Source organism: Dendropsophus ebraccatus, chromosome 2, assembly GCF_027789765.1.
Source record: "Dendropsophus ebraccatus isolate aDenEbr1 chromosome 2, aDenEbr1.pat, whole genome shotgun sequence".
Classification (NCBI taxonomy): domain Eukaryota; kingdom Metazoa; phylum Chordata; class Amphibia; order Anura; family Hylidae; genus Dendropsophus; species Dendropsophus ebraccatus.
In genome coordinates this window covers 36,178,049-36,193,709 of record NC_091455.1, presented here as the reverse complement: position 1 = coordinate 36,193,709, position 15,661 = coordinate 36,178,049, and the positions used below count along the sequence as shown (strand labels likewise).

At 41.9% G+C, this 15,661-nt stretch overlaps 1 protein-coding gene across 8 annotated transcripts in view; it reads left to right on the top strand.

The window, feature by feature from the left end:
• The window catches only part of VPS13B (vacuolar protein sorting 13 homolog B), a 729,531-nt gene that overhangs the window by 113,642 nt on the left and 600,228 nt on the right, over positions 1 to 15,661 (top strand). For all 8 annotated transcript variants that reach the window (XM_069957347.1, XM_069957346.1, XM_069957349.1 and 5 more), the window contains exons 12-15: positions 1,315 to 1,402; positions 3,384 to 3,575; positions 9,056 to 9,225; positions 11,976 to 12,170. In XM_069957347.1, the coding sequence (XP_069813448.1) occupies positions 1,315 to 1,402; positions 3,384 to 3,575; positions 9,056 to 9,225; positions 11,976 to 12,170 (645 nt within the window). The remainder of the gene's footprint in view (positions 1 to 1,314; positions 1,403 to 3,383; positions 3,576 to 9,055; positions 9,226 to 11,975; positions 12,171 to 15,661) is intronic.

Below are 15,661 nucleotides of genomic sequence, written 5' to 3'. Positions count from 1 at the left end.
CTGCCAAGACTAAGGGGGCATTCTCATGTTCAGAAATTATGGTCTGTGCACGGATTATGTGCTATGGACCAGACTTCAGAACTTCAGTGCTTCATGCGGGGCTGGTGCTCGGGAATAGACTGGCGCCGTGCGGTTTAAAAAAAAAAAAAAAAAAAAAAGGCCATGGCACTAGCATCCCCACACCGGCGCTGATCCATTCATTTAGATAAACGCAAAGTGATGTATCTGATGGTACATTCGCTTAAAGGAACGACTTCTGCCTCCAGCTAAATCCACTCCTGGCTTGCGTTTTTTTTTTTTTTTTTACAAAAAAACCTTACCATGTGAGGCAGACAGTTTTCCCAAAAAATTCCATGTCCATGAACCATGTCCATTTTTTCCCGATTTAAAACCGATGTGGCCAGATGTTAGCTGAGAGTCAATGGGGAAATATGAAACTCAATAACCACAAGGCGATTTTTTTTTTTTTCTACAGCGTGTTTTTTTTTTTTTTTTTTTTAGGACAGTTTGGTGTTTTTTTTAGTGCACTTGCAGTATTTTTTATTTTATTTGAAGCAGGCCCTGCATTTCACTTTTTTTCCACAGAAATGTGGTGTAAAACATCATGTCTATGTACATATTAACAGTTTTCCCCCAGTTGTTCATTAGAATACTTGGAGTCACCTGCAGTGCCCAACTAGGTCATGTGACACAGAGCCAGGAGTGAATGCGCTGTGCATGGACTTCTCCCTGCTCCTGATCGGTCTGACCCCTACCTCTCTGTAGAAAAATCTTAATGTTACTTATTGCAGACTTTTTGGCCCAATTGTCACCTACTTGAAGAGGGAAATTCCAACCTGGATGCAGTGCCGTTCAGATCCATCATATGATAGATCTAGAACAGTTGTGTGGCTTCTATAGTAAAAAGAACCAAAGAACCTAAATGGTCCGTATCAATGTCATCATATCAATAAAAGAATGAAAAATTTGAAAATAAAATCTATATAAAACCTCCCCCATTGTAAAGGATGTCTAGTAGACTCTGTTGCCCAATTAGAGCTGTTTATTAACCAGCTATTATTATCCTGTTGGTATAATGTCCTGTAGATGTATGGCTATTGGTTTTGTCCAGGGAGGGCACATAGAAGCTTCATTACCTATCTTGACAAGGTAAGTTCTTAGGATAACATCTGTTCTTTTGTACAGATAAACTTTGCTGTGTGTTGACACTCGAGCCCTAACACACACTTGTCTCTGATACTTTGTATGTCCTGTTGTAATCTGCGGACTCTCTTGTGCTGAACTAGAGCCATGTTTGCTTTGCTTTGTTGATAGGAGACATACACAGAGATAGCTGGGATGCAGAGGTTCGGGGCACTCTACATGGATTACCTGTACACAATGGAGTGTACCAGCAGCAAAGGTACAAGTTCCTTTCTCTTTTGTTTGTCCTCCCTTGAATAACAGAAACAAACACTTCCTTCATTGCCACCTGGTCCTTGACAGTCTGTCCTCAGTTTTACCTTGGATGTTTACCTTTTTAGAGCAACCTCTTCAGTGCTATAGACACGCCTGGTCTGTCTACGTGCATCGCCAACATCTGGCCTTGTTAGCAGGGAGAGGCTGCAACTTTTTCTTTACTTATGGGCTGTGATAATGCACTGAATGGAGATGGCGCAGATTCATCAAAATGACAAAGGAAATGTGGCCAATCCTATAGAAGCTAAAATGGGTGCTGTCACTTCTATGCACGGGCGGATTCCATTGTCCGTCCAAAGAATTAACATGTTCATTTTTTGGACGGACGATAGAATCCGCCTGTGCATAGAATGGAGTCTATGATGCGGGCGGAGGCGTGTGTGTGGCCGCCTCAGTTCGCGAGCAGGTGCGAGCTGTGGAATGCGTGACTGGTTATCCGTCGCCATTCCGTAGTGTGCACGTACGCTCAGGGATAAGTATGCATTAAGCGCAATCTATCCTGGTTCTGTTCCACATGACCGAGACTGAATCCTTATATACATGGACCATCTTGGTCATGACCACAGAGAAACGGCAAAAAACTGCTCTCTTCCCACTCATTTTAGTGAGCAGTCAGGACCTGAATACATTGCGTTGTAAACATTTTTCATTGTGTGTTCTGGTATGTAATACGCATCAAAACATATGCAGAAAAAATAATTACTAATAAAACTTTGGGGTATATGTGGAAAAATTGTCATGCTTTCATACAAATTTTGTTGCGAGTCTGTATTGGATTTTAAGATCCTATTAGATTAAGTAATTTTTCGTTGTCGCCGATTACCGATAAGCAAGCCTTTTTGGGAATGACCTAAAATTGTTCACCATAATTGACAGAATGAAACCATAATACACAGAATGATAGTCGTTACTACAATTGTTACTAAGAACGTTTACTCCAGCAAAAAAAGGATCAATGTGTACATACACAAAGATTAGTGAATTACATTAGAATATTTAGCAAATGATTAACAATGATTTTAGGGTCCGCTTAAAAGATGCGATTAGCACCACACAAATGGTTTGTCTTGTTTAATATTTTTATTGAAATTTTACAAAATTACAAAACATCTGCTACAATGGAGTAGTTAATACAGATCAGACCTCCAAAAAACCCGGATAAACAGAGTAACATCCGTATCATAATGCAAAACAATGTGGGAAAGTTAGTAGCAGGGATCATTTTACAGGTAAGCGATACTTAGACTTAAAATATGCCTGAGTATCCTATTGATCTAGACGGCTTTACTTAATAGCTCAACCCATGTTCAGGTCCTACCTAGACCTATTGGGGTAGCATGCAGTGAATAGAGCTCAACCATAAGTGCCACTTTTTCTGAAGAGCCTCGTATTTTACCTTGCCCTGTGCCATAATTTTTTCATATACGCAAGTAGTATTGGACATGTTAACTATTTTTGTCATGATGGGTGTGTCTTCCAATTTCCAATACCTACAAAAGTGTTGTTTTTTTTACCATTGCCTGCACACACTGAAAGATTATTGTTTAAATTCTAACGATATAACGATTTTTCGCATGATAATTGCCCCACGTAATAGGGCTCTTACCCTTTGCATTGCGGAGGGTAAAATTTTAGGCAAGAAAAACCCCTCAATCCTTCCTGCACGTCAGTATACACATGGATATTTTCCACAGTGTATTTATATTTGTTAAAGTATGTCTTTTGCTGCAGTTGCTGTGGATTATCCAAATCCAATAGGAAGGTCTGCAGCTTGTCTACTATGTGTAGATGTAACTAGAGTATCCTGTGTGTCTGAAATAGTTAGTGTTTGGGGATTGTCAGAGTAAAACCTAATTCTTTGTTTTATGGATTGAATTTAAAGTCATTCTTTCCTAAAGACATATCCTTTTTTTTTTTTTTGCCAGGCTCTGTAAACCAGCAAGATTTTCCTGCTACCAAAGCAGATGAGAATGGCAGCTTCGAAGAGATGTCAATCAAACGACTGGTTGTTGGACCCATTGACCTTCGACTGGACAGCAGTTCTGTGCATAGGATTATGAAAATGGTGGCCTGTTCTTTTGATCATGAATATGAGGCATATGGCTCCTCCCGTCCTGGTATGAATATAACAGATCTCTGTTTAACGTAATAGATGTATGTACATAGTCGCTTGGAAGAACACTACTTGCACTATTTACTGAGGATCATGGATCACCTGTACATGTTTGTTATATGTACTATTTTTTATATGTTTTAATCATTGTGTTTCTTTATTAAATTATACAGCAGCACCCAGCTGTACAGAGGGATGCAGAGCCTCCGCATACTAAAGAATTAAGGGCCTTTTAACCCCTTAAGGACCGGGCCTGAAATGGCCTTAAAGGGGTTGTCCGGCGCTAAAAAATTATTCACCGAATAACACACATTACAAAGTTATACAACTTTGTAATGTATGTTATGTCTGTGAATGGCCCCTTTCCCCGTGTCCCACCACCCCCACCCGTGTACCCGGAAGTGTGGTGCGCTATACATACCTGTCACGTGACGACCACGGTCTCCGATCCTCAGCAGTGACGTCTTCTTCGGGAGGCCGGCGGATCTTCCCGAGTGCCGGCCGCCCTCTGCAGCGTCATCCGAAGCTCAGCCGCGATTGGCTGAGCATAACTGTGCTCAGCCAATCGCGGCTGATGAGGCTGCAGAGGGCGTCCGGCACTCGGGAAGATCCGCCGGCCTCCCCAAGAAGACGTCACTGCTGAGGATCGGAGACCGTGGTCGTCACGTGACAGGTATGTATAGCGCACCACACTTCCGGGTACACGGGTGGGGGTGGTGGGACACGGGAAAAGGGGCCATTCACAGACATAACATACATTACAAAGTTGTATAACTTTGTAATGTGTGTTATTCTGTGAATAATTTTTTAGCGCCGGACAACCCCTTTAAGGACCGGAGCAAATTTTATGAATATGACCTGTGTCACTTTATTCATTAATAACTTCGGGATGCTTTTATCTATCTGGCTGATTCTGAGATTGTTTTCTCGAGACATATTGTACTTCACATTTCTTGTAAATTTGAGTCGATACTTATAACTAATCTTTATGAAAAAAACCAAAATAATGTGAAAAATTGTGAAAAAAATGCATTTTTCCAACTTTAAAACTTTTCTGCTTATACAGAAAATGGTTATACCACATAAATTATATATTAAATAGCATTAGCAACATGTCTACTTAATGTTGGCGGCATTTATTAAACTATATATAATTTTTTTTAGACAATAGAAAGCGTAAAACATTAGCAGCAAATTTCCAAATTTTCAGTAAAATTTCAAAATCAGATATTTTAAGGGACCTGTTCAGGTTTGGACTGCGTTCACACTACGTATATTTCAGTCAGTATTTTTCAGTCAGTATTGCAACCAAAACCAGGAGTGGATTAAAAACACAGAAAGGATCTGTTCACACAATGTTGAAATTGAGTGGATTAAATTCAGTAAATAACGGCCATTATTTCAATATATCAGCCGTTGTTCTAAAATAACAGCAAATATTTGCCATTAAATGGCGGCCATCCACTCAATTTCAACATTGTGTGAACAGAGCCTTTCTGTGTTTTTAATCCACTCCTGGTTTTGGTTGCAATACTGACTGAAATATACATTTACTGACTGAAATATACGTAGTGTGAACGCAGCCTTGAAGTGTATTTGAGGGGACTGTATGTTAGAAAGCCCCACAAAGCACCCCATTTCAGAAACTGCACCCCCAAAACTCTGCAAAAGCTCATCCAGAAAGTTTTTTAACCCTTTAGGGGAGTTACAGAAATAAAAGCTAAGAAATTTGAAATTTTTTATTTTCTGTGCAGAGATTTTATTGTAATCCAATATTTTTCCTAATTATAAACCCATTACCAGAGAAATGCACCCCAATATTGATTGCCCTGTTTCTGCAGTTTATAGAAATACCCCATATGTGGCCCTATTGCGCCATTTGACACAACCACAAGCCTTAGATATAAAGGAGCGCCTAGTGAATTTCAACGGATTCGTTATATTTGGTCATTTCTGACTGTACCACTTCAGGTTGGCAGAGGCTCTGGGGTGCCAAAACATAAAACCACCCCTAAAGGGACGCCATTTAGAAAACTGCACCCGTCAAGGAATGTAACAAGGGGTGCGGTGAGCATCTGGACCCCACAGGTTTCTCCCGAGTACGGAAATACCCCATATGTGGCGATAAAGTGCCAAGCGGGCGCAGGACGAGCCTCCAAAGGGAAGGAGCGCCAATTGGCTTTTGTAAGCTGGATTTCACTGGAATGGATTTCAAGGGCCTCGTCGCATTTACAGAGCCCTCGTGCTGCCAAAACACTGGAAACCCCCCACAAGTGACCCCATTCTGGAAACTACACCCCTTAAGGAATCTAACAAGGGGTGCAGTAAGCATATGGACCCCACTGATGACGGGCACAAATGTGGAAAAATGTTACGTGAAAGTGAAAATTTTCATTTTTTCACTTTCACGGCACAAATGTGCCCGTCATCAAGGGGTCCATATCCTCATTGCACCCCTTGTTAGATTCCTTGAGGGGTGTAGTTTCCAGAATGGGGTCACTTGTGGGGGGTTTCCACTGTCTTGGCAGCACGATGGCTCTGTAAATGCGACATGGTGTTCATCATCCATTCTGGCCAAATCCAACCTCCAAAATCCAAATGGCGCTCCTTACCTTCCCAGGCTTGCCCTGCACCCACATGGCGCTTTATGTCCACATGTGGGGTATTTACGGACTCAGGGGGAATTGCTCTACACATTTTGTGTTTTTTTTTTTTTTCCTCTTTTAACCCCTTGTGAAAATGATAAATTCAAGGCTAGACCAACATTATAGTGTAAAAAATGTAATATTTCATTTTCATGCCACATTGTTCCACATTTGTGCCCGTCACCAGTGGGGTCCATATGCTCACTACATCCCTTGTTCTATTCCTTGAGGGGTGTAGTTTCCATAATGGGGTCACTTGTGGGGGGTTTCAACTTTCTTGGCAACACAGGGGCCTTTTAAATGCAACATGGCCCCTCAAAATCCATTCCAGCCAAATCCATCCTCAAAAAACCAAATGGCGCTCCTTCCCTTCGGAGGCTTACCCTGCACCCGCATGGCGCTTTATGTCCACATTGGGGTATTTCCGTACTCAGGGGAAATTGCTCTACACATTTTGTGTTTTTTTGTTTTTTTTTTTATCTTTTAGCCCCTTGTGAAAATGAAAAAATCAAGACAAGATCAATGATTTAGAGTAAAAATTTTTAAAAAATTACACTAAATGTTGGTCTAGCCTTGATTTTTTTTTCCATTTCCACAAGGGGTTAAAAAAGAAAATAAACGCAAAGCTTGTAGGGTAATTTCCCCTGAGTACGAAAATACCCCACATGTGGGCATAATGTGCCATATGGGCACAGGGCAAGTCACCAAAGGGACAGAGCGCCATTTAGAGGCTGGAATGGAGGATGGAGGCCATGTCGCAATTACAAAGCTCCTGTGCTGCCAGGACAGTAGAAACCCCCCACAAGTGACCCTATTCTGGAAATTACACCCCATAAGGAATCTAACAAGGGGGGCAGTGAGCATATGGACCCCACTGGTAACAGGCACATATGTAGAACATGTGCCGTGAAAATAAAAAATAAAATTTTTTCATTTTCACGTGCCAAATGTGGCCGTCACCAGGGGGCCATATCCCCGCTGCCCCCCTTGTTAGATTCCTTATGGGGTGTAGTTTCCAGAATAGGGTCACTTGAGCGTTTGTTCTGTCCTAGCCACACAGTGTCCATCAAATTCAACCTGTGTTGATCCAGAGGAAGGCAAAAAACCCTTGTTAGGCAGGGGGGGCATCTTGGGGCTGGATTCGGGTGTCCCTCCCTTCATACACTCTTCAGGGTACGTGCACACTGCGGAATGGCGAAGGATAACTCTTTATGCATTCCGCAGCTGGCACCCACCGGCAGACTGATGCGGGCGCGCGTCTCCGTCCGTGTCATAGACTCCATTCTATGCACGGGCGGATTCCGTTCTCCGTCCAATGTGTTCATTCTTTGGACGGACGATGGAATCCGCCCATGCATAGGATGGAGTCTATGAAATGGGTGGAGACGCGCGCCTGCATCAGTCCGCCGGCGGGTGCCAGCTGCGGAATGCACAAAGGGTTATCCTTCGCCATTCCGCAGTGTGCACGTACCCTAAATCTGTAAGTGTACCCTGAGGTACTCTCACAGAGTTTGTAGAATTTCACGCCATACCGTCATCTCTTTTTGGGACGGTACTGGCGGAAAAGACACTGGTTGATGAGGATGAGGATGAATGGGGGAAAGAAGGATCCCCCCATTCATCCTCACTGGCTGTTTCGGTGTCGGAGGCAATAATAACGTATGCGTCCGACACCAAAAACGCCCTGGGGGCCATTTTTGTATAGGGATTGGTATATGGGGTATGTAGTGGTGTAGTGTAAAACTTTATTCAATGTAGTGTAGTGTAATGTAGTGTTTTGTTTTTTTTTAACATTCAGTATATATATATATAAAAAAAAAAAAAAACGCAAAAAAATGGTGTTGCTGATAAATGCCGCACTTATGTGCAGCACTTATCAGCAGACTGTGGCAGTAGGATATACAAAAAAAACACCCTACGCCAAAAAGGAGGAGTTGCTGATTAACAGCGCACTTACGTGCGATGCAGATCGACACTCAGCGGTGTAAGCGTTAAACTGGCCGATTATCGGTAAGGATCGTTGCAAGAAACACTCCTGTGTCCGATAATTGGTCCGTGTAAAAGTGACAGTGATCAGCTGAGGACTGGGAGAAACCTGATCCTCGGCTGATCGTATAGGATTTAAAATTTATCGTTATCTGACGCACATCTCACTTTAAACAGAGTATGTGAGGCCGATAACGATAAAACCTAACTGACAGCCCTGATATACATACATCTGTACTGTCAGTTTCTGGATCTCATATCAGTGCATACTCACCTCGTGTGCTGCTTAGGTGATCCAGCATCCTATTCTCTGGCTTTCCTGTCCAACTGCTGCATCTTTAGATGCAGCAGCTGAATGAAATTGAATGGAAGAGCCAGAGAACAGAATGCTGTATCACAGCAGCAGTGCACTAAGTAAGTATGTACTGCTGTGTGATCTGGAACCTGACAGGATATATGTATGTATGTCTGTGCTGTCATTTTCCTTGGGTGCATGAATGATACTTGGATTGTTCATGCAGCCCGGCTGCTCAATTTGTCATGTTATGTAAAGGCACCACAAACAAGCGCAGATCTCGCTGATTGGCGCTTGTTTGTTGACGACAAATCTTTCAGTGTCGAAGGACAATTTAGGATGGTTGTGTGTTTGTGTAACATTGCCCAAAAAATTTTTCAGTGTCTGAGATCATTTAATGCTTCTTTAAAATTGTTCTTTTTGCCTGTTTAATGTCCAATAAATTTGTGCAAACAAAACAGGATATTTTTGTATGCTTGACGTAGATATATGTTGTATGCTTGTCGTTGCCATATGTATTTCTTCAGACAGTGCAATACATTTCTTTATTTTCTTTAGTTCTGCAGGAAGAATGTAAGACATTGCCCACCCCTGAGGAAGTGGCGGCCTTGGAGGAATACATACCTACAAGACAGACTTGTGTCACCTTACTGAAGTGCTCCATTACGATCACTATGGCTGAGTTCAATCTTGTTGGTCACTTATTGCCTGTCATATTGGGACAAAAGGTAAAGACTTAAAAACTTCAGCAGCTGGATGTTTTCTCTGATTACTGCTCCCTCAAAGACAATAAAGGGGTTTCTGTGACTTAGACATTGATAATATTGGTGCGGACATCGAGCAACCCTCTGATAAGCTTTATGGAAGTGCCACAGTGCCAAGTACACAGTGAAAAGAGCCTGTGGAACTCTGTTTATTATATCGTGGACATGCTGGGTTATTGCTGCTCTCTCCCTTTTCACTTCATTAGGGTTTGAGCCTCAGTAACCTGACCCAGCCACTAGATAATAAATGTAGCCATGTCCCTCTTATCTCTGTTCACTGTACATTGGGGCTCTTTGGCTGTGCTGAACAGCTGACAGATCCCCACCAATCAGATGGTGATGGCTTAAGGATATGCCGAAAACTACTATTGTTTCCCCAAAAATAAGATTTTTCAGGGGATGTCTTATTTTTCAAAGAATTCAAACTATTTGTTGAACAAAAAAAATTAACATTTATTATATACTTTATAGTGTTTGTCATTACAAACCAGCATAACCCTGGTGGCAGAGGGGGTCTTACGTTCGGGTGATGCCTTAATTTTTGGGGATGGCTTATTTTAAGCTGTCCTGTAAATCCTCCACTGTGCCTTATTTTCGGAGGATGTCTTATTTTCGGGGGGACAGAGTATGTCCCAGAGAATGTGTTTGTTTTTTTTAATTAAAAAGTCCATAGCCCATACATAGCCTACATAGTAGTCAAAGCTCAGGTAACCACCCTTTGTTCTGATGATCGGGGCAGCAGGATCCTTAGCATCCATCGCATGTTAAAAATACAGGATAAAATTACATGGCAAGCAGCACTCATTTAACATCTTGACTTTGGCAAGTCCTAGGACCAAACGTAAAATCAGAAATATTAGTACAGATGTGAACCTAGCCTTTTATTGCACTTTGTCTAACCCAGTATGAGTTTAGTTTTGTAAAGAAACAGGCTGCAATGTTAAAAATGGACCTTCTCAAATTTTATTTTCATCTTTCTTTCATAGTTACAAATTGACAAATGTGACATTGATGTGGTCTGTTTCATATTTTCTCAGTCACATTGTCTGTAATCTGCCCGATTTCCTGTCCCTTTTCATCTTCTTCTAACAAACCAATCATCCCTGGTATAATACTATTAGGTGAATTAGGGGGCTTTACTAGAGAGGGATTTTGATGCATTGCTGAACTCATCCATTATCAAAAGCCGGTGCTTTGGGAAATAAGGGTCGTGTTCAATAGTCCGTAGTATTAGACATATTTTAGATTTGGAATCTTCATAATTGCATCTAAATTCTTTGCGTCTAACACTTCACAGAGGGGTAATGAGACGTCTGTTGGTCAGTAGTTTAAGGTCTGACGTAAAGGGATAAATACCGGCCCATGTGTAATGGCACCTGTATTACACAGGCATTCTGCGTTTCATCAGGCTGTTACAGGATCTGATCAGATGCCGTCATCTTCACTCGACCTGTGCATTCTGTACTCCTTCTAGCGGAGGGAAATTCCTAGTTTCTATGAACGATCATGTAGAGTTTTATGTGAAGCCACCTACAACAAATTATCTATAGCACAAAGCCAGCTGGGTACGATCAGTAGGTTGTAGTTCAAATACACTGTTACCATAGGGAACACTTACATTTTTGCGTAATGTTGGAGAAATCTTTCATATATTAGATGCAGTGAAGTCATCTATTACAGAAAACATCTGGAAATATTAGGGTAGGGTTAGTGAAATTGCTTACATGTCACAGGAATGATTAATTTATCTAATAGCATTCCTGTAGGTAATCATAGTTGGGGTATGATAAAGCTATTGGAGTGTAGAGGAGAGTCTGACAAATTGGGGGGAAGAATTCTGTTGGATGGGTGCAGCATGAGAAAACCATTGTCTTTTGGAGTGAGGAGCAGTACTGACAAGATGTAGAGAGGTCATCAGCGATGTAGGCGCCGTAACATGCAAGTAGGTGCGGTATTATTTATTAGTTTCATGTTGAAATAGAGTTTATTCTTCCAGTCCAGTTAAGAGGTCGACTCAGGTGAAAACATTAGTAATGGCACTTGTAAAGTCATCAGATCTCCACAGATCCAACAATAATGGGGTGGTTTCTTGATAATAACTTTGTATTCGGGAACTGCAAATTATAACTTTTTCTTTAAATTTTATAATACTTATCAGCTGCTGTATGTCCTACAGGAAGTGGTGTATTCTTTCCAATTTGACACAGTGCTCTCTGCTGCCACCTCTGTCCATGTCAGGAACTGTCCAGAGCAGGAGCAGTAATAAAATGTCATGTTAAGGACAAGTAACATTAATCCATGGGTGCTGTGTAACTGTTGTACAGGCGTTGGTTAGATCTGTAGTAGCACCTCTCTGTAGAGCCATTCAGTACTGTGTTAGGATAAGATGCTGCAGGGACGCTTGGTTAGGGCCTCTCCATTTTTTGTACACATTATACACCAACATATATAAGCTACTGTTCTCTATATATATTACAATTTCTAGAAAAAGTATACTGATTTTTATATATATAAGAACTTTATTATTTACCAGCTTATTTTACTTCACATGTAATAAAAAAAAAAGTAATTCTGTCTGCAGGCACCATATTTTAGAATATCTTCTCCCTTTGCCTTCCTGTTTAGTTCCAGGTCTTTACACCTATCTGTTTCATGAAACATGAAATGCTTGTATGCTAAGTATTATTAATCAGTTGTATGGTTTTCCTTTTTAGCATTCCTCTAGCACTTTAACCACAACAAGTTTTCAGCCAATACGACCACTGCCTGCCATCAAAATACTCGCTGACAAAATCAACTTTGAGCATTCGGTGCCGATGTACGCAGAGCAACTAGTCCAGACAGTGAGCAGTCTCATCCAGCCCTCGGACAACCTGCTGCATCATTGCTATGCCCACTGTTATATGAAGGTACAAGATCTATTTGTTTCACTTATACTCCAGTTTTCAGTTCGCGATGAATAGTGGAGGAATTCCTAATAACAGTTTAAACTGTGTGTAAGTAATTTCTAGTCCACAACATCTTTTGTGAATTATTGGTCTCACTCTCTGTATCAGTATGTCTCTAAGCTTGGTGGAGGCAGCATTGTGCTATGCTGGATGCTTTTCCACAAGTCTGAATCATCTAATTCATAGTGGATACACTGGGGAAGATGGTCAAAAAACTTTGTAATTACAGTCTAAAGAATTGCCAGATTTTTAACAGTGGCTCAGGTTGTTTTAAGATTTGGCTGCTTTTTAGACGGTTTAGCTTAAGTTTGCACCATCTATTAGTCGGCATAGTTTTATGCAGAAAAAACTGTTGCATGTTAGACATTGAAGCCACGTTCAGTTTTTAAAAAGTCATGCCAATTTTCTGGAAAGTCATGGCCTTTGCCAGGCTTGGCATGGAAGTGTCTAAAAGGTGTCTATTACACATTGAAATTGCGGTGCGGTCAAAAAAGCCTTTTTTGGGCACATATTGCACCTTAGTGATTCATTGCTCTTAAATGTTGCGCAAAACACTGGAAAAGTCACTGATTATTTAGAAAAATTCTCTTTAAAAAATTTGCAACAATTTTACACCAAAGCCCCTATTGTCTTATTAGAGAGAACTCCTTTTAAATATATGGTCTTCGTCTGATCATCCTGTTGATCAGCTAATCGACCCCCAGAAAACATCTGATTTTGCTAGTGGAAAAAGCTGAACAAGTCAGTACAGCATGACATCCCAGACTAATGGGCACCCTCGTTCACTATAGCTTGCAGAGTGGCTCTCTTTTTTTGGTGCAGAGAAGGGACTCCTCGTCCAAACCCGAATGTGCAACATTTGAGTACCGGTTGCTGAAGAAGTTGGATGCAACCTTAGGGTAGCTTCACACGTACCGGATCCGCAGCAGATTTCACTCTGCGAGTTGCATCCAACAAATTTCTATGAAGTCACATACCCGCAGCGGAATTTTCATTCAGCTGCAGATATGTGACCCGGCCCCTTTAACCCCTGGCCCGGAGCATACATTACCTGCTTGGCGGCGCCGAGCAGGTAATGTATGCTCTGGACCGGAGCGGCCGTCGGCGGGGGGTTAAAGGGGCCGGGTCACATGGCCGCAGTAGAATGAAAATTCTTAGCGTGAAATCCACTGTGAATCCGGTACATGTGAAGGCACCCTTAGGGTAGGTTCACACTGAGGAATTCTCGAGCAATTGTAGAGAAAAGTTTTCTACTTGAAATTCCTCGTCTATTCAGTTCTGACAGAATAACCCCGTTCCCACTGAGCAAGAACATCGAAATTCCGCGGCGATCTCTCCGCCGCGGGATCCCGCCGTGCGCAGTGTTCTGCTTTGAGTGAAGGAGAGGGCAAGCGCTTCTCCACTACCACCGCTGTCCGCTCAATGAAATGACATGTCATGCGCGCAACCTCTCCTTCACTCAAAGCAGCACACCGAGCACGGCGGGATCCCGCGGCGGAATTCCGATGTTTTTGCTGAACGGGACCAATAGGAGGAGAATAGGAGCAGAATTTGAGCAAAATGCAAGAGGAATTCAAGCATAATGCAAGCAGAATTTAAGCTCCCACTGACTTATATAGGATTCCTCTAGCAGAATCCGCCCAAAGAATTGACATGTCAATTCTTTGGCCCTGTTCACACAGATCAAGAGCGGCGGAATGCCGCCAGCCTCCGTGTCATAATGACACTCTATGGCAGCGCGCGAGCCTCCCATAGACTGTCATTGTGACACGTAGGCTGGCGGCATTCCGCCGCTCTTGATCTGTGTGAACGGGACCATAGGGCAGAAAGCGGATCAGCAGCAGAAAAAACATATTTTACAGGAGCGTGATCCTCTTTAATTCCTCGCCTAATTCCTCACCTATTCCTGAGTGTGAACCTACCCTTAGGGAGTCAAAGGCCTATGGCTGTATCCATGTTTTCCAGGTGTCCCTAGGGCTGCTGCATCTAACTACTTCAGCCAACAGTATTGTGTGTTGTGTTCATCTCTAATCGGAGACTTTCCCTTTAATCTGGGAATCGTATGGCTGGTAATCTCTAGGAGATGTCATACATAAAACCTAAAGGACAAAGATTTCTATGTCTACCAGTAACGGTGAATTGTGACGTTTTCACAGCCTATTCAGCCTTCCTATCATAGACCCAAAAGACAACTTTTCTGTGACCTGTAAAGACTAACAAAGAAATACATACACAGATCATTGAGGTACCTAGTTAAAACATCAAAGCGCTGGAATATAGTCATCATAAAGAAAGAGAATTGCTCATGTGTACAAGGACATGGAACCAATTATGGATCCCAACAGGTCGTTCTGGGACAGATGTTTGAAGGAATATTGTACAATAGACTAGTCTGATTCCTGACATGTGATAAATCATCAACAGTTATTGTGGGATGGGAGGGTGAAGAGCGGGCGCCACCATATACATTGAGCTTCAAATTGTTTCATTGTTTGGAGAATTTGTTTGCTGGAATATAAATGCACTTAAAATGTCTTTTACTATAAGAAGCTGCTTTATACGATGAACATTTGTAGGTAATGACACATTAACATACCTTGCTGCAAATATTTTGTTTTTTTCACCATTTGCTGCAAATATTACAGCTTAATGAAAATGTAATAACACAGAAGATGTCTCTGTACTGACAGCCTCTTTTGATTTACTGAAGGTTGTCATTGTCGGCTGCTTGTTTCTCATGCAGTGACTAATAGTGGCGATATGTAGTATTACATGCAGCCATTTAAAGGAGAAGTCCGGTGAAAATTTTTATTAAAGTATTGTTATGCCCCCCAAAAGTTATACAAATCACCAATATATACTTATTATGGGAAATGCACATAAAGTGTTTTTTCCCTGCACTTACTACTACATCAAGGCCTCACTTCCTGGATAAAATGGTGATGATACTTCCAGGATAACATGGTGATGTCACAACCCGATTTTCAGAGCTGTGCGGGCTGTGGCTGCTGGAGAGGATGATGGCAGAGGGATGCTCAGTGTCCCTCCAGTGCCCGGTGTCCCTCTGTTTCCCCCTATTATCATCCTCTCCAGCAGCCACAGCCCACACAGCTCTTGGAGTCAGGTCGTGACATCACCATGTTATCCAGGAAGTGACATCACCATGTTATCCAGGAAGTGAAGCCTTGATGCAGTAGTAAGTGCAGGAAAAAAGCACTTTGGGGGAGATTTATCAAAGGGTGTAAAATTTAGACTTGTGCAAACTGGTTGCAGCAACCAATCACTGCTCAGCTTCCAGCTCTGGTGAAATGAAAGAGCAGCTGGTATTGGTTGCTGGGGCTGGTTTTCACCAGTCTAAATTTTACACCCTTTAATAAATTTCCCCCTTTATGTGCAATTCCCATAATAAGTGTATATTGGGGATATGTATAACTTTTGGGGGTCAATACAAT